Source organism: Rhinatrema bivittatum, chromosome 13 (genome assembly GCF_901001135.1).
Source record: "Rhinatrema bivittatum chromosome 13, aRhiBiv1.1, whole genome shotgun sequence".
Classification (NCBI taxonomy): domain Eukaryota; kingdom Metazoa; phylum Chordata; class Amphibia; order Gymnophiona; family Rhinatrematidae; genus Rhinatrema; species Rhinatrema bivittatum.
Window position 1 is genome coordinate 57,868,192 of NC_042627.1, and position 24,973 is coordinate 57,893,164.

The 24,973-nt window shown below is 40.3% G+C and overlaps 1 protein-coding gene across 3 annotated transcripts in view; it reads right to left on the reverse strand.

The window, feature by feature from the left end:
• CEP152 (centrosomal protein 152) overlaps positions 1–19,223 on the reverse strand; it is a 126,919-nt gene extending 107,696 nt beyond the window's left edge. The window contains exons 1-2 of one of the 3 annotated variants that reach the window (XM_029575131.1): positions 19,064–19,223; positions 9,969–10,098 (exon numbers count right to left, since the gene is read on the reverse strand). In XM_029575131.1, the coding sequence (XP_029430991.1) occupies positions 9,969–10,058 (90 nt within the window). In that variant the 5' untranslated portion in view covers positions 10,059–10,098; positions 19,064–19,223. Of the gene's footprint in view, positions 1–2,305; positions 2,867–9,968; positions 10,099–18,806 lie in introns of those variants that run through there. The other 2 variants (XM_029575130.1, XM_029575129.1) reach the window with 2 other exon arrangements.
• Between the last annotated feature and the right edge of the window lie 5,750 nt (positions 19,224–24,973).

Genomic DNA, 24,973 nt, shown 5'->3' on the forward strand with positions numbered 1-24,973 from the left:
AGCCCAAACCAAAACCAGGGGGCATCAGTCCTGCGTCCACTGAGAAGCCTTCCCCCGCTGACGATACAGTTAGGGGAGCCCCAAAACCAGGCGACACTTCTGACAGGTCCCCCTCCAGACCTATTTCTGCATCAAGCTGGGAAGGGCAGGCTCAGTAAAAACAGCCTCCAAGGGGGGGGGGGGGGGGTGTGTGTGTCCCCACTAGCAGCATGTTCCCAAAGCATCTGACCATTATATGCCCAGCTGTGTGCCCACACAAGTGAACATGAACAGGGCAGCCAAAAATGAGGCCTGTCCACTAGGTGTTCAAAAATTATAGGCACACAACACGCGGTCCAGGTAGGTGCCCACCCAAGCGCCACACTTAAGTGCACTCCTGGGCATACAAGCGCAAGCTGACGGACTGTGTTTTGTGGCAGACCAGTGCACAAAAAAACACGCGAATGCCGCCACAGCCTAACATGCAGCATCTAAGCAAAGCCTGAGAGCGGGGCCTAGCCAAAAGGCTACTCAACCTGCCAGGCTGCTACGACTCCCCAAGCTCCCTCAGAGGCAGAAATGGATGTTGGATCAGCGCACCAAGGCTCGGAGACCAGAAGGAAAATGGAAACACTCACTTTTACTTTTTTTTTTTTTAATACACGCCTTTCCTGAACTCAGCCCATCCCGGCCGAGTATAGAGCCGGTCTCTGGCTGCGGGGGAGAGGGCAAAGGCCTTCACTGTCACGCTTGGCTTCCTGCACCCACTAACCTTTCAGCTGTTTCTCTCTCTACAGCTAAGTCCACGCCGGAAAACCAGCTACCAGACTAAAGCACTCATCTGTGGGAGGGATCAGCAGATACCACCTCAGGAAAACTTGACTGAGGGAGGGATTATAATGTATCACAACAGGAGAGCTGGGAAAATGTCCTTCTTCTTTTCTATATTCTATTTTTAAGTAATCTCCTGTAGGGAGATGCACATCCACCATATGCTGGAAATGGAGAATACTTGCAGGCTGATGCCAGTGCAGGGATATATATACTATGACGTCAGCTTTGCTCCATCTCCATCTGCTGGCAGAGGTGCATAACCCACTGGAGTGGATTAACCTGTCTGCATGCTAAAAAAACAAATAATGGGGAACGCACCCACCTACAACCAGAACAACTGTGTTTACTCTAATTACTCCAGTACTTAATATGCTTGCCCTCTACAGGAATGTTCTGCCTACGCAATAAAAATTCAACCGATGCTGACAGATAGCTGCAGAATTATCACAAATTAAGAACATAAGAAACTGCCATACTGGGTCAGACCAAGGGTCCATCAAGCCCAGCATCCTGTTTCCAACAGTGGCCAATCCAGGCCATAAGAACCTGGCAAGTACCCAAAAACTAAGTCTATTCCATGTTACCGTTGCTAGTAATAACGGTGGTTATTATCTAAATCAACTTAATTAATAGCAGGTAATGGACTTCTCTTCCAAGAACTTATTGAATCCTTTTTTAAACACAGCTATACTAACTGCACTAACCACATCCTCTGGCAACAAATTCCAGAGTTTAATTGTGGTTGAGTGAAGAAGAACTTTCTCTGAAAGAGTAAATAACCGATTCACATCTACCCATTCTAAACCTCTCATGATTTTAAACACCTCTATCATATCCCCCCTCAACCGTCTCTTCCTTACTGGAATAGCGCTGCCAGAAAGCTGAAGTGTCATGGCCAGCCATCAGAAAGGAAGCAAACAAATAGAACACTGGATACCTTCTCTAAAGTCACACTACAACCAAAGAAAATCCCCAAGAATGCACAGGAACCTCCTTATGACAATAGAGGTAATGGATCAGCTAGAAGACCCTAAATTGCCTCCATTTCCAAGTTAACACATCAAGAATAGACATGGCAAAATGGAGATACTATCAGAGCTGAGACCATGATGAGAAATAAACCATATAATCTGTCCACTACTCTAGGATGGACCAAGCACATTGCAGGATCTCGCTGAGGCCAACCCATGAGCACTAAAACATTCTTGCCAGTGGAATGGATTAGTACTTTGTGGATGGATATGAGAAGGCAGCAGGTTTCCAGAGGGGGTGAAAAAAAATGTCTTCACTACAATCTTGGCTTTTAGAAACATATGAAAACAGTTTAAAAATACTCTATACATTGAACTCCATGCAGTTCAAAAGACAATCTACAAAAACGATGAAAACAGCAAACTATTGCAAAAAGCAGGATTAACTTGTTTTTCCATCTGAGTCATCTTCAGTCACAGAAAATTACTCTTGAAAAAGAAAATGAATCCTTTGTACTTACTTTAATTAAAGATTGTTGTATGTATTGTACATTTCCTTCCAAGTCTTCACTGAAGTTTTTGTATAAGTCCAAAAATTTCTGGGCCTCGAGAGGCACGTCAATGCAGTGCATGTTGCTTCCTTACAATAATACTAGAGAGCAAGAGATCTCCACAATGAACAAATCGGCACTTCTCATTTTTTTTTAGACTACTTTCATTATCCTATACAAAACAATTTAGCTTTCACTCATTTTTAATTAAGCTGGAATATCAACTGAGAATAGAAAATCTGCTGGATCAGCACAGAACCTTACGTTCAATCAGACAAATGTCTAGTAAGCTACTGAATGTCACTCATGAAGTCCTAGCTGAAAAGTAAAAATCATATCTTCTATTTATCTTAGCTAAAGATTGACAAATAAGTATCACTAAGTTTAAGAAAATACTCCTAGCACACTCTTGTACATCTCAAAAGATGTCTAGTAAATTAAAACATCAAAATAGTTCAACGTTAAAAGAGAAAAACAAACTATACAATGATTAAAAGTTGAATAGGCATTGTAAGTTAAAGAGAGCACTAGAGGAACAAAAAATGGAAGAAAAAGAAAGCCAGATGAAGCATGCCCCTGAAAGTAGCTGCAAGCTCCATTAAAGCCCAGGGAGAGAATGTGTGGAATTTACCGAACAGCAAGTTAAACATTACCACACCTGAATCACAACTGCCAACTAAAATGTGACAGGTCTGACACGAGAAACGTCAAAGAGCTCAAGAGCCAATCACTGCTTCAGTATCTATTATTCATAGTTACCATTTATAAACACGAAGGGAACACCCTGAGAAACTGTAGCCAAAAAAATATGGATCTAGCTCCTTTTGATGTAAGAAGCAGTTTAGATTTTTCTCAGGAGCTAGAGAATAAACAAATGAAATAAATAGATGCCATGCTACAATACAAATCTTAGTGCTTTCCGGATATATTCCTCCATCTATACTATTATAGTACAAGTGAACAAAAATCAAAATAAGCTAATGTGAAATGCATAGTGGGAGCGATTGTCTGTCAATGGGTTAGTTTCTCTGTCCTTGTTCTATGATTCCCACAGTACCACTTCTGACTTTCGTAAAGCTATTTATAAATCTTGTTTACAATCCCACATGCACTTTACTCACATATATCTGGACATAATACACGGGTGTTTACGGTGGCACCAAGATTTTGTTTCTCATGCACCACTGACATACATTTCATTTATTAAAATTTATTGATCGCCTAACACAGAATAGGCCTAGGTGATGAATAAAAATACATACATAATAAAAACACACTTCAGACAAAAATTTTTAGTTTCACAGAAACTGGGGGAAAAATACTACCAAATAATGGTGTCTATGTCCCTAGATCAAGTTATTTATCATTCGTCAGTTGACATTAACGAAAGCTCATAGCCATTACTCTACTCACATTCAGGCCTATTCAGTAAAGTCCGCGGGAGAGCGGACGAATGCCCGCTCTCCCGGCGCGCGCACCGGCCCCTCACCGGTGCGCGCGATGCAGTATTCAAATTAGGTGGCGCGGTAGAAACGGGGAAAAGGAGGCGCTAGGGACACTAGCACGTCCCTAGCACCTCCTTTTTGACAGGAGCGGCGGCTGTCAGCGGGTTTGACAGCAGACGCTCAATTTTGCCGGCGTCGGTTCTCGAGCCCGCTGACAGCCACGGGCTCAGAAACCAGACGCTGGCAAAATTGAGCGTCCGGTTTTCAGCCCGACAGCTGCGGGCCGAATTCAAATTTTATTTTATTTATTTATTTATTACTTTTTTTACTCTTCGGGACCTCCAACTTAATATCGCTATGATATTAAGTCGGAGGGTGCACAGAAAAGCAGTTTTTACTGCTTTTCTGTGCACTTTCCTGGTGCCGGAAGAAATTAGCGCCGACCCAAAGGTCGGCGCTAATTTCTGAAAGTAAAATGTGCGGCTTGGCTGCACATTTTACTTTCTGTATCCCGCGCGCATACCTAATAGGGCCTTCAACATGCATTTGCATGTTGAGGGCGCTATTAGGTGCCGCGGGTTGGACGCGCGTTTTCCTCCCCTTACTGAATAAGGGGTAAGGGAAAACGTGCGTCCAATAGCAGGCTAACAGTGCGCTCCGGAGTGCACTGTACTGTATCGGCCTGATTATTCTCATTTTTCTAATAACCATATTCTTACATTCTTTTCACTGAAAACTGAATTACACATACTTCAGGCTGTTACATATTAGAAGCACGGCGGAGTAAAAACCTCTTTAAATTCTAATTTAAATCTTTTAACATCATCCAAAGACCTCAACTCCACAGGAATGAGATTCCACTGAGTAGGAGCTGCTATGGAAAAAGAGGTCTCCCTTGTACTAAACAACTTAGCATGTCGAACTGAAGGGATCTCTAAAAGCTTCAATTGAGATCTCAAACATCTTACAGGTTTATAAATCCATAATAATGCATTAAGCCAATATGAAGAATCTGAAGCAAGAAGCTTATAGACTATCATGCCAATTTTAAACACAATACGCTCGGTAACTGGCAGCCAATTAAGCCTACATAAAGTAGGAGAAATCCGCTCGAAACGCTTAGAATGAGAAACTAATCTAGCGGCTGAATTCAATAAAAGCTGTATTGAATAAATCAAACTTTTAGGTAAACCAATATAAAGACTATTGCAATAGTCAATACGCGGAAATATGATCGCCTGTACCAAGGTCAAGAAATCACTGTCATAAAGCAAGTGTCGTAAACTTGTTAACAACTGGAGTTTAAAGAAACCAATTTTAATGAGAGACCTAATCTGAAGTTTGAATGAAAAGGTAGAAATAACCAACACACCAAGACTCCTTATAGGTTTAACCAAAGAGAATGAAATTTTATCTATAGACGCTGTATTGTGAGACGGTATCGAATGTGGTCGATGAATAAGAAGAATAGCGGTCTTACTTGTATTCAACAAGAGTTTATTTTGTCTCAACCATTTTTTAATGATGTCCATACATAAAAGTAAAGAATCAACTGTTTCTTGCCACAAATGTTGAACTTTTATGTAAAACTGAATATCATCAGCATAGATCTTAAAACCATCTGTGATAATAGTCAACAATTTGGCAATGGGGGCAAGAATGTCTGGACAAAAGCAAGAATGATGTAAAAGACACAAGCAGTACAATGGGCTATGTATCACCCATATTGAGACTTTAAAGCTTCCCTGGTATTAAGCGCATCACTTAGAAATAAAAATAGAAAAACAAAATATAAATACAATTTATAAATACAAATATAAAAAAGCACCAGCTAATCCAAACATGTCTCATAGTTCCTTTAATTCTAGGCAGGATCATCACACCTTTTACTGTAATATGCTTGTTCCAAAAAAAAGAAAAAAAAAAAGTCACAATTGCTATCAACTGCAAACTGATAATCAGCAAACAGACAACTGAGCACAAATGATCTGTTGGAACATTCCTAATATGAACACTGCTAAAAATAAAATGCCGCAGAGATGCGCAAGTGAAAAAGAGCAATCTGCTTGGTAAGTTGTACAAAACAGTGAGAAATAGTTCTGTAAAAAATTACTTTATGAATTATTGATCTGAGCTAACAAAAGGTCTCGGTACAATAGAAAACCAGCATTACGAACAGCAACAGATGACCTTGTAGTCAACCAGCTAATCAAAGCATAACTAGAGCACCTGTGAAACCACAATAGTTACAGTGCAGTGGTTCTCAACCCAGTCAGGTTTTCAGGATGTCCACAATGAATATGCTTGAGAGAGATTTGCAGGCATTTATAAATTTCAATCCTAGGTAGTGGCCTGCATAGGTAGATTTAAGCCACATTATGTTTATGGCAGTGCATTGCACCAAAGTACTGCCTAATAATAAAACATTTTTAAAAGATCAAGGTAGGATTATCTATTAAACTGCCCAAAGTGCAGTGCTTAGCCGTTAGTGCTACGGCAGCAGCTCATCCGTATCATAACTGGTGCTTTAGTATGAGAGAGGCCGATGGGTGTCAGGAATTTCTTTAAATGAATAGTCAGGTTAATTTTAAAATGAGCACGCGTGCGCCCATACACGCAGAGAATCGGTGCACAAGCGGAGATACGCCTACCACATGTAACTATGGTCCTAATTTTAAGAGGTTACTCGAGCAAACCTACTTCACGTATCTTCCCTAGGAATTTGACAGCTTTAAACGCACGTTGGTAAGCGGACTTTAAAACATGCTTACAGGAGGGAAACTGGTGGACTATAGAGGTCTTTCAGATCCCTCTGGCTCTTCATCTTGCACGCCTCCCCTGTTGTCTCAGACCGACCCCCCCCCCCCCCCCCGTCCTATAAGCCCTACTACGTGAGATCAGACTCTCATCAGGAACGGCAGTAAAGTTACATGACTAACAAACTGCCACACGCTGCAGCCTTCGGTTTTAAAATAGGAAGTTACACGCATTGCGCCCTTCCCCCCAGAACACCCATGCACTGCCCCTTTTCCATCCACTTATTTTCGGCACGCACACAGGTATATACACGTGTAAATTATTGCAAGTAAATACAATTTATCTTACAAGATGATCACAAGAAAGATGGTAATATAATCAAGAGAACCCCCAAAACAGATCATGTTTCAAATTAGAATTCTGCATCAGGATGTATTCATCATAATCGTGTACAGTTCAAATGATCGGGATACCCTAGCTCGTATTCTCGAGGCTTCCGTCTCTCTCTGAGGTCCTAGAGAGAGACGGAAACCTCAAGAAAATGAACTAATTGAACACTTGAAGATATATAATAATGCACTAATAGGATATCCCGATCATTTGAAATGTACATGATTACAAAAAATACCCCTAATGCAGAATTCTTATTTGAAACATGGACAGTGATTATGTCACCATCTTTCTATGAATTACTTCTTGCAATCACCTTGTAAGATACGTTGTTTTTGCTTGCAATAATGAAAAAAAAAAAGTTTTCAAAAAATATACAGTGAATAGTCACATTTATAGACTAGCCCTATCAGGCAAACAAAGGCCATTTAAATTTGAGCCAGTGGTGCCTATTATGAGGGTCTTTATGTTACATTAAGGGGGTAATTTTCAAAAGGAGTTACGTGCATAAATGTAACTACCATTGTAGCAATTTTCGAAAGCCATTTATCTGAGTACAATGCACTTACGCAAGTAAATTCTATGGACAATTCAATGGCATATACTGGAGCAATTTTCAAAAGCCCACTTAAGTAAAGTGCATTTTCTCGAGTAAATGCTTTTTAAAATCATGCCCTACATGTGTATGTGAGCTTCCGGTGTTTGTTTTCAGTAATTTCCCCTATACTACCTGTACTCAGAGCTTAATATAATAAGAAAAAACATTTAAAAGTGGGATACAAAACTTAACATTGTTCCAATAGCTTGACTACACATAACAATGAAAGTAGTTCCCAAGTAAGAACATAAGAAATTGCCATGCTGGGTCCAGACCCAAGGTCCATCAAGCCCAGCATCCTGTTTCCAACAGAGGCCAAACCAGGCCGCAAGAACCTGGCAATTACCCAAACTACATCCTATAATATTAACTAATTCAGACTCTTCTGGCAAATAAATCCCTTCTAATTATATTTAATAATCAAATATAGACACTGATTTGAAAAGCAAGTTTAAACATTTTGCTACATTTGATAACTATAATTTAACATGTGATACAAAAGTAAACTGCTCAAGAAACTGTATTTCAAGGTTTCATTTGTAGCAAGGACACCAGCACTAGCTGATGTGATGCCTTACTCTCTTCAATATTTCACAGAATCAGTGGTGGACAGTAAATCAGGTAGCTGCACCCGATAAAGCAGGGCTGCACTGTACATTCAGAAATCTTAACCTTTACTCTTTTACTATGAAAGAATATGTCTGGCAAAGAAAACACTTATTTCTACTGTCTGTCTGTGTGAAAGTTGTGACAAGAGAGCTAGGATTTCTCTTGGGATCACTGGCAATCTGCTTGGGGCAGAGAGAAGAGATGAAGTTACCAACTGTATTGCCTTACTGTAGATTTAATTATGTCAATGGAATGGAGATGTGCATAATCTTATGCACATCGTATTTCCTAAATTGGCTCCCCAACATAGCAGATGTCCCATCTTCTCAATCCAGAAAATTCTCTGCCACCGTTTTTCATTTGGTGTAGAAGGGGAAAAAAAACCCCAAACATTACACATTTTCCTGCCAAATTTCATAAACAATCCCAAAAATAAACTATAAAACTGCAGCCTTTTTGTAATCTAACCAAGAAGGCCAGAAGAGCAGCTGGTAGGAGTAATCTGATCCTGAAAGAAAGAAAACGCCAGCTCCTATCAAGGTCACAGACAAACATGTCTCCTTTGTTCTGAAAATGAGAACCAAGGTAAAGCTTCAGAAGGTGTGTTTTGTTTTTCTAATATTTTTTAAGCGCCATTGAACAAAAGAAGAATTAAAAAGTCACAGCCTGCTCAGTCATCGTTTAACTATTTTGTGCTCCCTCTGAGCCACTCTTTGTCACTTTCTATAAAAAAAAAAAACTTACCACAATTAGTATTAAAACGTGTTTGATGGGGAAAGGGGGCACAGATACTGGCTATGTCAGACTGCTAACACCTTTGCAATCTGCTTTTGTAAATATAATGGAAGATGAGAGTAATGAGGAGAAAGATATTCTTGCTTACAAACCTCTCCACTCCAACTGCATTCCGGTCACATGAACCACATTGATTTAGGCAGTCGTAACCCATAGAAGTCTTGTCCCTTCTAGTTTCTGGTTATATAAAGTCAGAGTGAAAAGGATGACCCTGAATTTCACCAGACAGGCCTTTACTTGAAGAAATGGAAAACGGTTTGCCCCTCTCCTACTCTGCCTCCGGTTGTTCCCAGATATTAGCTTTACTCGCCATCACCACTGTGAAATTGATAGCACAAGCAACTATCAGAATTTAGTGAAAAATGGCTTTTTATATGACCTTTGCAGTAGTGCTGTACTACTTATATTCACAATAATGGTTGACCAAACTATTTAAAAAAAAATGTTGACTGCCTTATCATTTTGAATGCATAGACACAAATCTGCTTCTAGAATGAAATTCATCAAAATGGGTGTCAGAATAAAAGAAATGCATTTTTTCATACCCCTTCTTTATTCCAGACAGCATACTGAGGCAACAAAAGTACCCACACCAGCTCTAAGAGGTGGCTTTCTATTTCTGTGTTAGAGCAACTTTCAAGCTTAACAATAAAAATGGCATAATCCTCCTCAAAACCATGTCGCATCCAGCAGGGATCACCACAGTAAATTGACGGTACACCTATCAGGTTTTCAGGATTGCTGCAATGAATATGCAAAAGATAGACTTGCATACAAAGGGTCTCCAATCTATGCAAATCTCTCTCATGAATATTCATTAGGGATATCTTGGAAAAACAGCTTAGTTAGGTGTGCCTCTAGGGACAGGCTTGAGCACATCACCCCCACAGCATGCCCAAGCCCTGCTGGCCGTTTCAGAGAGAAGCCTTGAACTCAAGTCTCCTGCGCTGCAATGCATAGTGCCATGGTCCAAATCGATAGACCAAAACAGAAGAGGGATTATTTTAAACAAAGACATTTTCAGATTCTAAACTCTTACCTCTTGCTCTCTAGCATAGTCCTCTTTATCATATTCTTCTTCGTCTTCATGCTGAGTTTGTAGAGCTCCGCTGTCGAAATCAAGTGACATTGTGCGTTTTATGCTTAGGGTCTTTTCAAACTTTTGAAACCTAATAAAATTGATCAACGAGAAAACAAAGTTTTATTTGGTAGCTTCGTCCAGACAAACTGTGTGTCAAATTCTCCTAAGCATGTACACGGGAAATAAAAAGTGGAAATGATTAATATTGCATTTTAACAATTTAAATGGGAGGACAAAAAATAAGGGAATAGCAAAAAGAGGCAGAGAGTTAGATCTAATGAAGAAAATAATGTGCATGAAATAGAAGCAGAGATCTCACAGATGGTAACATTTAATAGCTGTTATTAACCACAGACAGTGCCCAATTATTTCATTAAGAAAAGGGGTATCTGATACTTTGGCAAGTTGACTAATTTCTCACTATTATTCCCTCAAATGTTAGAAAAAAGATTGATCTAAGCCCAGCATCCTGCCTCCAATGTAGCAAGTAGCAAGTTTTTAAAAGAAACAGATTGTCTGGCCACTGTTATACCCTTCCAGTTTCTAGCAATTATGGTTTAATAATGCATTGAACCAAAGATAATAACCAAATTTTATATGACATCAGTCATAATAACCTTATCTTCCATATGCTCCTAAAGACTAGCATGATAAGTTGAAATGCTTCAGTATCGCAAAACAAAATAAAAATTTATAACAACTTTTCCTTCTGCAAGGTACAATATTATATTTTACATGGTAGTGAATAATCCAAGGAGGTATGAAATAGTCCAGAAATGGAAGGGATCAGACTAAGGAGTCATGTAAGGAAGCATTTCTTCATAGAAATATTGGTCAATATTAGGGACAGCCTCCCATTAGAAGTGGTATGGACAAAAAGGGAAATCTTCTCCTTATTCATTGGCCACGTTATCTTATCTATACTTTTAAGCCATACATGCAGTAGTGATTTCACAAAAAATAAAAAAAAATACAAGGTATCAAGCTGGTGCCAGCAGCAGCTTCCAGCTTCCTCTAGAGCTGCAATTTGCCACAGTTCAAAATAATGCCAGGTCACCAACCTGGAATAACTTGGGAGAAAATCTGCACTGGGTACAGGGCTTCCCAAATCTGTCCTGGGGACCTTACAGCCAGTTGGGTTTTCAGGATATCCACAATGAATATGCATGAGATAAATCTGCATATACTGAGTCTCCATGGTTTGCAAATGTGTCTCATACATATTCATTGTAGCTATCCTGAAAACCCGACTGGCTGTAAGGTCCCCAGGACAGGTTTGGGAAGCCCTGGTATAGGATTTTACTTTGCATAGAAAGATAAAAGCAGAATGCCACATGATAAGGCTGAACATGTCTGCTCATTAAGTACCCCAATTTGTCCCATACTTTCTTGAAATCTAATGGAAAAGAAGAAGACAGTAAAAACTGCTTAAACTGGAGGTTTGTCAGTATAGTCCACATTCATAAATCCTCAATAACACATGGTTTCTCATAAACTAAGCTTGCTTCAAATATCAGCATCATGTAGTGTATTTTTCCAATGGGCCTCTTCTATATAGTAGGGATGAGCATTCGTTTTTTGACGAATTAGGAAATTGTACGATATTTCCTAATTCGTCATGTATTGGTAAAACCAATAAACAATTACATTTTCCACAAATTTTCGTAAAAATCGTTTTTCGGTTTAGCGCGCACTAACTCCCATTGCTGCATGCTAAACCGAAAATGATTTGCCACGAAAAAAAAAATACCGACCCGCGGGAGATACGAAATTTCCCGCGGTTTTACGAAAACGAAACCGGCATCAGATTCACATCTCTACTATATAGATAATGCAATTTCCCCTTCCTGGTATATTCTCTATGATATTACAGAGGTATATAGCTAGAAGTAGCCATCTACAATAATCTAATTTCAGAAACTGTGATAGGATCCTATAGGATTATGCTGAGGGGAAAAAAATAAATGGAATAAATACTAGTACTAAATATATTATCAGTAAATTTCAACTATTAACAACTAATACTACAATCACAGTGCAGTTTTCCCAACTGGACTCTATGTATTAATGGGAGATTTGTATAACAGTTATACAGAAAGAGTCCCTGGGGTATTTACATGGACATTTGAATGAAGTCAAATGTCCATGTAAATACCAAAAAAATAAAGTCCATCTGCTCACTAACCTAAAATTAACACACTACCTCTATGCAGATGATGTTCAGATATTGATCCCCATAATAGAATCCCTGCCAAAAACGCTTGACTACTGGGAAAATTGCCTGAAGTCCATAAAAAGCCTCCTCTCCAGCCTGAACCTGGTCCTCAACGCATCCAAGACAGAAATCCTTCTTATCTCTCCTGAGCACTCGACCAACACCGATATTACAGCTCCTGACACACAGATCTCTCAAACAAGAGATTTAGGAGTCATACTAGACAATCATCTGAACTTAAAGAAATCAATTAATAATATCACCAGGGACTGTTTCTATAAGCTTCAAGTTCTAAAAAGAATCAAACCCCTTCTCCACTTCCAGGACTTCAGAACCGTCCTTCAATCTACATTATTCTCGAAAACTGACTATTGTAATGCTTTACTCCTGGGCCTCCCCATCTCAGCAACAAAACCTCTACAAATGCTCCAGAACGCAGCAGCCAGAATCTTAACCAACAACAACCGACGTGCTCACATCACCCCCATCCTCCGAAACCTACACTGGCTGCCAATAAAATACAGAATTCTACATAAAGCCCTCACCATAATCCACAAAACCATCCACAAACAGCTCACACTAGACCTTCAGACCCCTTTCAAACACCACTCTTCAGAAAGACCCATCAGAGAAGCATATAAAGGAACCCTTCTAGTCCCACCTACTAAATCCACCCGTCTAACATCCACCAAAGAACGTTCCTTCTCCACAGCAGGCCCAGTCCTTTGGAACAAATTACCGACAGACCTAAGACTGGAACCCTGCCTTCTTACCTTTCGTAGAAAACTTAAGACATGGCTTTTCCTCCAAGCCTTCCCCTAACTCAAAATGTCTCAGACTCAGCCCAAGGAATTAGATGTTTACTAATCTAATAACCAGTCTTACATTATTTATATGTACTTAATTCCTCTCTGTCTACTTCTAGCTACTATAGCCCCCAAGTTCAATCCCCTTGTTATATGTAACTTTGCTTGTTTCAGCCTTCTTGTTTGGTTACACTTGTTAATCCCCTAGTTCCATGTAAACCGGCCTGATATGAATCCCATTCATGAAGTCCGGTATAGAAATATATTAAAATAAATAAATAAATAAGTGTGGAGAGATGGACTGTCTTCAGTTATGACAATCAAGAATTAAGGTAAGCCCTAGGTTTTTAATAGCAATATAAAAATGTAAGAAACCAATAGTGAAACCAATGATTATATCTACCGCTGAATGAAGTGAAACAATACAGCGGATTTTTGATGAAGGTCTCAATAAATTGAAATATCACACTCTGTGCAGAGGTGTGATCCTGGTTGGTGGATTGTTAGAGAGATGATATATCCATGCCAGAAATAATATTCAAAAAGTGATGTTTCAGAGGAAATGAAACAGATCTCAGTGAACCTGGAAGATGTATTAAGGCAAACTTACAAAATAGAGTAGCAAATCACCTAGACCAAATGGTATATATATCCCAGAGTGCTAACAGAACTGAGAAATGAAATTGCAAACTTGCTATTGGAAATTTCTAAACTATCAGTAACTGTCTATGGCAACCCTCCAGTTTTTTTAGGTACCAATGTAATGCTGATTTTTAAAAAGGGATCAAGGGGTGATCCAGGAAACTACAGGCCAGCAAGTCTAATGTCTGTGCCAGACCAAATGGTAGAAATTATCATAAAGAACAAAACTGTTGAACATATAGATAGACATAGTTTAATGGGACAAAGCCAACATGGATTTAGCCAAGGGAAGTCTTGCGTCACAAATTTGCTATAATTTTTTGAGGTTGTAAATAAACATGAGGATAAAGGTGAGCCAGTTGATATACTGTATCTGGATTTCCAAAAAGCATTTGACAAAGTCCCTCTTGAGAGACTTCTTAGAAAGTTAAAAAGTCATGGGATGGGGGCAGTGTCCTATTGTGGATTGTCAATTATTAAAAGATAGAAAACAGAGAGTAGGGCTAAATGGTAAATGTTCCCAATGAAGAAAGGTGGCATGCTCCAGGGATCTGTTCTTGCTTTTTAATATATTTATAAATGACCTGGAGGCTTCCGGTTAAGATGGCGGCACGAGCTGAACGCTGTTAAGATCAGCGCATAATTTCAAATTTTTCTCTACAAACTTGAATTATACCACCCAAACATGGAGCCTCTACCCTCACCTATCCAACAGGAAATTATACGCTTCTTGTCCACACCTCGAGGAGCCCACTGGGCAGAGCGGTGGGGGAGAGCCTCTCGTGCTCTTGGAGGAGGCATCGCTGAGCCCTGATCTGAGGAGGCCACCAGCACAGAGAGGGAACGGAGAGGATGTCGAGGATGACCCGGGAAATGTTTTTACTTCCGGGGTTGCTCCCGAGGCTGATGGGATTTCTGATCTGGAGATGCCACGAACTTTAACTCCACCGGACAAAATCCTCAATTTGGATCCTGCGGAGAGTGAGGAGGAAGGCGCAAGAGGAACATCGAGGTTGGGACAGCAAACCGGAGGGATCACCATCGAACCCGGACTATGCGGTGTAGCAGGTACAGGAGAGAACGGTGCAGATGGCGGAACTGGTGGTGACCCGTCCCGTCCCCCTGTGGTGACCCTAGATCAGGGGTGGGCAAGTCCGGTCCTTGAGGGCTGCAAACCAGTCGGGTTTTCAGGATACCCCTAATGAATATGCATGAAATAGATTTGCATACAACTGAGGCAGTGTGTATGCAGGTCTCTCTCATGCATATTCATTAAGGATATCCTGAAAACCCGACTGGTTTGCAGCCCTCGAGGACCGGAATTGCCCATCCCTGCCCTAGATGGACTCTGGGACCTGGTGGTAGGGTTTAAATCAGAATTGAAAATTGCCTGCCAAAAGTTAGACGAAGCTAACATTAAACATCTTCAAGATTTGTCTGAAATGAAAGAGAAACTAAGTGAGACAAATAGTAGGGTCTCTCTGCTGGAAAAGAAAGATGAAAAGATTCAAGAATTTAAAGCCGTAGTAGCCAAGGACCAAGAAACGTTGGCAAGATGTATAGAGACTCTTGAAAATAATGCTAAGAGTCTAAATCTGCGCTTATTAAATTTTCCACGAATAGTAGGAAAAACTCCATATATTACATTTAAAACATTTTTCTCTGAGGTTTTGGGCTTTACAGATGTGTATATGCCAGTTGTGAATACCTGTTACTTTTTACCTATTTCTAGAAGAGTAAATAGAGATTCCAACATACTGTTCCAAGGAGACTTGACAAATTTTCTAGAGGATTCAGAATTGGTAGTAATTGATAAAGGAACACTGTGGATCTCTCTAATTACAAATTTTGATGTAAATAAGATAATGAAAGTATACTTTAGGAAATATCCCATAAAGTATCATGATTCGAATGTCAAAATATTTCCGGACCTAGCATTAGTGACCCAGCAAAGACGAAACAATTTTCTAGTTCTTCGTCAAGATGTAATTGCACTTGGCTACACTTTTTTGTTACATTTTCCCTGCAAAGGTTTAGTTAAAAGGAGGGATGAATGTAATATTTTCTTTATGCCAGAGCAACTAGCAGGATTTATAGAATAAAAAAAACACCCTACATCATCCCCAGAGATAATTATAAAAGAAAAGTAGGTCTCTTGTGTCCGCCATATCTTAAGTTTTTTTCTAATTGATTTTACTTTGTAAAACTCCCATATTCTAGCCCGAGATTGGAATCATTGATGTTAAATTAGGATATAACACATAATATTATTTTGTGGAAATTTTTCTGTAAATTTAAAAACTAGTCTATGTGGGATATCCGCTGTGTCTGTTATGAACTGGTTTTGATTTGTAAAATCTTGAAAAGTTATAAAGAATTTAAAAAAAAAAAATGACCTGGAAATGGAAACAACAATTGAGATGATCAAATTTTCTGATGACACAAAAGTATTCAAAGTTGATAAATTACAAGAGGATTGTGAGAAATTGCAAGAGGACCTTGTAAAAGTGGGAAACTGGGCATGCAAATGGAAAATGAAATGTAATGTGGACAAGTGCGAAGAGACGCACTTAGGGAAAAATAACCCTAATTATGGCTATACAATGTAATGTTCCACATTAGGAGGCACCACTCAGGAAAAGGATCTAGGTGTCATTATTGAAAATACATTTAATTCTTCTGCTCAGTGTGCAGCAGCAGCCAAGAAAGCAAATAGAATGCTAGGGATTATTAGGAAAGGAATGGAGAATAAAACAGAGACTATCATAATGCCTCTGTATCTCTCCATGGTGCAATGTCATCTTGACTGCTGTGTGCAGTTCTGGTCATCACATCTCAAAACAAATTTAGCAAAATTAGAGAAGGTACAGAGAAGAGTGACCAAAATGATAAAGGGGATGGAATAATTTCCCTTATGAAGAAAGGCTAAGAAGTTAGGACTCTACAACTTGGAGAAGAGACGCCTGAGAGGAGATATGATAGTGGTCTATAAAATAATAAGTGGAATAATAGTTTAAAAAAACCCCATAAGTTTCAACAATAAGTCTCTTAAATATACCTGATATTTTAAATTGGATAAGCATCCCCATAAAACTTTGACAACTCAACATTAAGATACAGACAGCACTCCAGTAGTGGGATGGAGGCTATCCAGTCTTTTGCACCGAATGTCATATGTATGATTATGTACCTGCTGGTGAGACGTTGTGTATGCACACCTGTTGCAAAGAGCTCCTGGCTTTCAGAGAGCTAGTCTGATCGCCACAGGCCAAAGTGACAGACCTGGAGGAGCTGATGTAAAGAGGTAGAGACCTTCAGTAACAGTAGAGTGGTCCCAGCTCCCATTTGGCCTCTCCTGAGCTGCTTTAGAAAAGCAAGATCACTAGGAAGGACAGCATTGCCTTTGTGTGGCAGGATTTGCCCTCTGGGTGTTAGCTTATTCTTTCATACCAAGAATGTCTCTCCAGGGGCACATGCCCAGACTGCCTGTGTAGTTGGCAATTTGATCATTAGGAAAGTAGATAAATGAGTGGATGGAGATCACTTTGTTGGTTGCCTGCCTGGTGCCAAGATAGCAAACTTCATGCATCATCTAAATAGGATTTTAGAGAATATAGTGGAAGTGCCAGCTGTTGTGGTACATATGGATACCAATGACCATAGGAAGGTGCAGGAGGGAGGTTCTGAAAGTCTAATTTAGGTTTTTAGGTAACACATTTTAAAACTTAGAGCACCCAGGGTTACATTTTCAGAAATGCTCCCCATTCAATGGGAGGATGAGCTCTGGAGTCTCAACCTATGGATAAGACAATGGTGCAGGGAAGAGGGTTTTACAATGTTAGAAACTGGGGAACAGTTTGGGGATGGGGAGCCTATTCCAATAGGATGGAATTCGGCTGCTGGCACTAACATTTATATAATAAAGGAGATCGTGCAGCTTTTAAACAAAATCATGGGAGAAACGTATGGCACTCGATGGAAAAAAAATCATACCTCTATATCAATCCATAGTGTGACCATACCTCAAGTACTGTAAGCAGTTCTGGTCACCTCATTTCAAAAAGGGTAAAGCAGAACTAGAAATGGTACAGGAAAGGGTAACAAAATGATAAATGGGATGGAGCGGCTCCTTTGTGAAGAAAGGCTGAACAGGTTAGGGCTTTTCAGCTGGGAGAAGTGACAGAGTATATGAAAAAGGATGTAAAATCATAAGTGGGTTGAAAACACTAAGGAACACACCATAAAACTAACACATAGCAGTTTTAAAACAAATCAAAGTATTTTTTTCATTCAATGCATAATCAAGTTGTGGAATTTGTTGGCAAAGGACTTGGTCAAAGCATCTAGCGTAGCTGGGTTTAAAGAGTCTGGGCAAGTTCCTGGAAGAAAAAAAATCCATAAACTATAATTAGCCACGTAGTGGAAAGCCACCACTTATCACAATGAATGAGCAACAAGAAATGAATCTACTCTTTTTGGGATCTGACAGGTACCTGTGGCTTAGCTTGGCAACTGTCAGAGATAGGATGCTGGGCTCCATGGCATATCTTAAGTTTCTCATAATAAGAACATATCACCCATCAGTGAATATGACTATGTACCACTTTTTTAATTCAACCTGAATGTTTTTTGTGTTTTGCATAAAAATGCACTACAAAATGCTAAGTCCCTACTTTTGAAATTTTTAAGGTAGCTAAACCACAATTTCTCAGACAGCAATCTTAATAGCAAAAATCTGAACTACATACTGACAATGTCACAATTAGCACTGCATACAAAATATAAATTAATCAGATCATATTCCAAATGAGGTCATTTGTTCTTGACACAGCCGCTCCAAGCAAAAGTACAGCCTTTTAACAAGATAACGTGCTCGGACCATGGGGCTCGATTTTACAGCATGGTCTGAATGACATCAGAAACCACTTAATTTTCATGTTTTCGTCATCTGCTGATACAATTAAAGCTACAAGTACCCATTCATATACTATCTGGCTACATAAGTTAACAGCAACACTCCACCAACACGACTACCTTGAAAGCTGTTTAAAAAGCACTTCCAAAGGGATGCAAAGCATTCAAATAATGGTCTGCATGCTCTAAAGAAGAAAACGGTGTTTATGTTCTCCATACCTGCAGGGCCAGTGGACTCAGCACGGACCCAGCTCCTGCCAGAGGCGATGAGGACCTGCTTCTCGTTGCTTTGGCTTCCTAACCCACTCGAGGTAACCAGCAGCTCACGCAGACAGATTTAAAGAAAACCCCTCCGTAGTTTACCGTGAGGCCGACCACCCCCTGCATTAGTTTGGCTTCCGGTACGAGTCCGTCATCGCAGCCTCTTTCCTCAGAAAAACCAGGACCTTCCAGGAAAATAATAAAAAACCACTCACCGAGGACCGTATATAACCCGGCTTCTCACACCACATTAAATTAAAACATAAACACAGCTCCCTCGGAACTCCCATCAGGAAACTCAAACCAGCTCACGCCTGCCTTTCCCTTCCCTCTTAACAGTCAAAAGACTGCAGCTCCTCATTCGGCCACCGTAGCAGGAGTGACACATCGATCCTCCAATCGCTTGTCAGAATGCTTTTCTCTGCCGGCGCACCCAACCTTGCAAACAGTGTTCCACTGGGAGTGGCGGATCCACATCTGTACAGCTGGGGGTCTGAGAAGAGGAGGAACTTGTTTGCCCCTGGTTAGGTTGTAGTGCTGCCCGCCGTTGTTCGAAAGCTGGCGCGAGAGGCAGCGGGAAGCTCGGTTCTCCTCGATTGGCGGAGGAGCTTAGTGCGTCTGTGTTCGCGCTAGGACGCACTGTGCTCCCTGGAGTAGGTGCCTGATAGGTAGGGTCCAGGGCGCAGACCCTCGAGTTTGTAACCGTGTTTTATTTACCCTCAGATTTTCTTATATGCCTTGTGGTTTTTTTATGATTTGCTATTGAAACAGCCAGGAGCCAAATAACGATGTATTTTTACCATACCTTACGCCTAACGGGTCCATTGTAAACTGGGCTTTATCATCGGCAGACTGAAACCTTAATCAGATTGTAGTTATCCAAAGCTCTTAAAAATAAATTAATTTTCATTGGAAATCACATACTGTAATTCTTCCATTTTAGTGTTGCAGAGGGAGAAAAAAACCCACTACGTGCACGTCCCTGTTCTTGTCTCCTGTCCTTGCCCATAGATGCCAGCTCTGTGGGTGCACAGGATGCTTGAGCACCCTAACATTGAGCAAACTCACTGTGTCCAAGGAAGGGTAACTTTGTGTTGTTTAGTACCCCCAATCATTTTGAAAAGTTGGCTCCTGTGTCCTCTGCTAGCCTCCAAACCAGCTTTGAACGCTTCTCATACTTCCCAGGCTTTTGCCCCTTCTTTTGTCATTCCCCAGGATTCAATCCTTCCTCATTAAGAACATGCCATGCTGGGTCAGACCAAAGGTCCATCAACCCCAGCATCCTGTTTCCAACAGTGGCCAATCCAGGCCATAAGAACCTGGCAAGTACCCAAAAACTAAGTCTATTCCGTGTTACCATTGCTAGTAAGAGCAGTGCCTTTTTTTTAAGTCTACTTAATTAATAGCAGGTAATGGACTTCTCTAAGAACTTATCCAATCCTTTTTTAAACACAGCTATACTAACTGCATTAACCACATCCTCTGGCAACAAATTCCAGAGTTTAATTGTGCGTTGAGTGAAGAAGAACTTTCTCCGATTAGTTTTAAATGTGCCACATGCTAACTTCATGGAATGCCCCCTAGTCTTTCTATTATCTGAAAGTGTAAATAACAGATTCACATCTACCCGTTCTAGACCTCTCATGATCTTAAAGACCTCTATCATATCCCCCCCCTCAGCCGTCTCTTCTCCAAGCTGAACAGCCCTAACCTCTTCAGCCTTTCCTCATAGGGGAGCTGTTCCATTCCCTTTATCATTTTGGTCGCCCTTCTCTGTACCTTCTTCATCGCAGTTATATCTTTTTTGAGATGCGGCATTTGCCCACTCCTTGTCATTCCCCCTCCTCCAGCATTTGCCCCTCTTCATTCCCCCTCCCGCAGCATTTGCCCCCTCCTTGTCATTATTAAGCATTCACTCCATTCTCATGACTCCTCAAACTCCCCTAAGAGCCATTCTTCACAGTACCCCCCAGGTTCTACCTCCTTCCACACCTCCCTCACTTTGCCTGATTGGTGTTAGAGGTGGCTCCCTCATGTCTCCCCTTTTCCTTTCCTTTAGAATCTAGCGCAATGGTTTTCAAACATTTTTCCAATCCTATTACATCCTTTAAACCAATCTTTAAAAAATTCATTTCTGCTGCCTGAATTCTGCTAACATCTTTACTAAGCATAACCATGTTAGAGGTCCATTGAAAAACAGTGTAATAAGTTTATACAGTTTTAAGATAAAAGAATGTTTGGTCTGAGGAATTTGGAGGGCAAGACTCAATACATGGTTATGACAGATGTTTCCTCTACCAGCATCTCTCATTAGATATATTGCAGATATATTAGATATTTCTCCATTGCGCTACCTTAGTGGTGTCTATCTCCTATTGTCATGTCTACTGTGTTGCAAATTTTCATATCTTATTATCCACAAACATTGCACCTTCTCATCTAATCTTTTTCCAACATCAGTTATGAAGAGAGTAAAAAGGACTGGACATAGGATGGAGTTCTGTGGCACTCACCCCCTCCACTCACACCGATACCCCCACACACTACCTGCTCTCTCCAACACAAAGACATGTGCAACCCACACTATAATAAATCTATTGAGATATAGGTGTTCTAGGATAGTCATTTAGTGCACTTTGGAGAGACTGGGATGATGTTTCATAATACAGAATGACTAAGTTTTAAGGACAGGTTATTGTGTGTCAAAGGTCATTTCACCAGAGTGGACCCCATTGGCCACTACTGCCTAAATGCGGTACCAGTTTCTCACCTAGTTTGTTTGTTTTTCCAACTAGTAGACTGGAAGACTAGCTTATCATTATTCCCTGTGGAACAATAGGAATCAACCTCTATGTACCTACACAACCAAACTATCCACTGCAGATCTGCAGTTCTCTATGGCTCAGGAGCTGCACAGACTTCAAGGCCTTAAAAATTGGCCCCTTTTACAATGTATAGGAGCCAATAGTATAGATTTAGACAGCATTAATAGTTATATTTAAAGGTTAAAATGAAAAATGACTTTAAATATGAATTTTCAAAACTTGCTTCTCTGTTAGTGTGACTTGAAGGTCAAATATCACCAATTGCAGATTTTACTTCCGATGGGTTCTTTTAAGCATGAGAAATGCCATATTGCGTCAAGTGATCTGTTGAGCCCAGCATCCTGTTTCCAACAGCAGTCAATACGGGTCATTTAGAAGAAGTATCCTACAGATCCTAGTGGGAAGATCCATTCCTTATTCAATCCCAACTCTCAGAAGCATCATGAAAGCTGCTTTGCAGCCTACATTTTCTATGGCATTTTGTGTTTCTTGTAGGTCACATTTGCCTTATACAACTCACCAATTCATAGCTTTACCCAGAAACACTAATTACAGGATTGGCTGTAGATTTACCAAACTTATTGCGACCAGTCAGTTTTCAATTTTTTGTTTTTATAAAGCTAACTGATATGTTAAATGTTACTCATGAACAAACATCTTAATACATAGCTTACTACATCATTTTAGAAATCTATAATAAAATATACAGCATGCTGAGGAGTAACGTTCTACTTTTTTCATTTTTATTTCAAATGCATCTTTAGTTACATTCAGCTACATAACTATTTTGAAAACAAATTGTATGGATCAAAGAAATATAAACATGTATCCTATTAAAAAAAATACTGATACTTTGGCTGGAGTATCAAAATCATATATAATGCGCAAAAATATTGGAATATAATATTTCATGTTTTGTAATTGCTGTGTAAAAATTATACTTAATATACACATTATTTAAAAGTTAGTAAATGTTGCATAATCTCAAAAACTGCTGCTGTACATTCTTAAGTATCAAAAACATTTTTCTTAATAAACCAACAATGAGTTAAATTCTCTACCTGGTGCTAGTGGTAAGTAATTTGCCATATTGTTTGCTATTAAAGTGCCCTTAAAAGCAAAATAAAACGAACAGTGCATACTAAATTAATTGCATTGTACAGCTATTCAAAATAGATTTTGTTATGGCAAGTTGGCCTAGACTTTCTCAAATCTAGGTCAAGGCTGGCCTTTGGGTAAGGTGAGCTGGTCACCTGGGTGCCATGAAACAAGGGGCACCTTGGGCACTGCCAGCATTGCCCATTCGGCTAGCAGCAGTGTTGATCATAGTTGCCCAGAATATGAGAAGGCTTGAGGAGTCAGCTAGGCTCCAGAAAGCCTGGTAGGTTGGGTCACCTTCCATGGCCCCTCTTTTCCCCTTGCCATGTATATGGCTGGCAGGAGGTTCAATTCTTAATAGTGCATCATATTCCTCTACTGCACAAGGCCAGACTTCAGGTTAGAAGTGTGAAATCCCATAATCTCACAACACAAACTCTGAGACTGGCCTACTGCAGTAGAGGAATCTGATGCACTATTAAGAATCGAACCTCCTGCCAGCCATATACAAGCCTGGGGGGGGGGGGGGGGGCAGGGAACCACAAAGAAGAATTGGTGATACCCCTGAGGAGAGGAGAAAATTGAAATTACTGGGAAGCAGGTACAGAGCTGGAGAACTACCGGTATTTCGCATGAGGTGGTGGGGGCAGGGAAAGGGATTCCGTATATGGGGTGATGGTAGGGGAGAAAAAAAAACATGGAATGTGGGGGGAGGGGTAGGAAGCTGGAGATTGTAAATTGGATGCTGGAGGGCATTAAATGGGAAGGAGGATCCAGGATAGTTGGATAGGATCCAGGATGGGAAGAGAGGACTGGGACTGGTGGAACAGAAAGGGAGAGAGGACTACATTTGGGTAGAAGGAAGAAAGAGTTTACAGGAAATCAGGGCTGGGGCAAACCAAATCTAGAGAGGAAGGGGACAGAGGACATGGGGATGAAGAAGCTAGAGAAAGGATTAGGGCTAGGAGGATGAGGGATGGAAGACACAAGATAGCAAAAAAAAGGGACAACAGCCAGAAGAACAACAGGGAAGAAACTTAATTGGAGAGGGGAATGAGAGGCAGAAGACAGTAAGTGTCTGACTTATTCTGTTTTCCTAGTAGTAAGTGTATTGTTGTTCTAGGACCCAATGTAATATTTGCAGTGCTGCCTTTCATACATAAGATTTTTGCTGTTTGAGTCCTGGAAGTTAGTGTTGTTTTGGTATGGCAAGTTTATATAGGAGGCCGATGTAGTAAGCTGGGTGTTAAAACTGTGCACTGAAATTAAGTGCACAGTTTGTTAATACACACGTTAAAAAAATTGAACTCCCAATGCAGTAAGCTAATAGTGTATTAATGCATTAGAAGTTAAAAAAAAATACTACCCTAAAAGTGTGTTAAAAATGCTTCCTTATAGGTAAATTATTACTAATATATACTTTAATGTTGAATCATCTGTATAAATATACAAATCTGTTTTGTGTAGATTATTGAAAATGCATAAATAAAAAAAAAAAAAAAAAAATGCTTCCTCTGCACTCAGGCAGGCCAATCCCCACAAGTGGGTTATGCACCTCTGCCAGCAGATGGAGACGGAATAAAAGTTGATGTCATGACTATATAGCCCTGCCCCAACATCAGCCCGCCAGTATTCTCCATCTCCAGGTGGACATGCATTTCCCTACTGGGGACTGCTTGTAAAAAAAAAAAAAAAAAAGTGGACAGATTTTGGAGAAAACGAGAGCTGAACAGCACCACTTGCCTCCTGAGGTGATACCGGTGGGTCCCTCCCTCAGTTGAATGCTTTGGGTCCGGTAGCCTTTTTTCAGGTAGCTCAAGCTAGTCTGTGTGTCTCTCTCAGGAGCCTGAGGGAATGGTTTTGGGTGGCAGTGCAGAAGTGGAACTGAGAGCCGCCTTCTTAGCTGATGTGAGCTGTGACCTTGTGTGCACTGCCGCCAGATGTGTTGCATCCTTGATAGTGGCTACGAAATTAGTCGGCAGACACCATTTCTAAGTACAATCTCACTAATTTGCTCTGTAAGGGCTTCTCTTTTATTTGGCAGTGAATTGGAAAAGATAGCAAGTAAGTGGAAGGAAGCCTCGGTCCCTCATTTGCCAGAAGATAAAAAGCTGACTTCATGTCCTTTTTGGACACGTGACCGCTCTTGAGAATACAGGCAATTTCGTCCTTATAGGAGGGCTTCCTGTCAAAGAACTCATC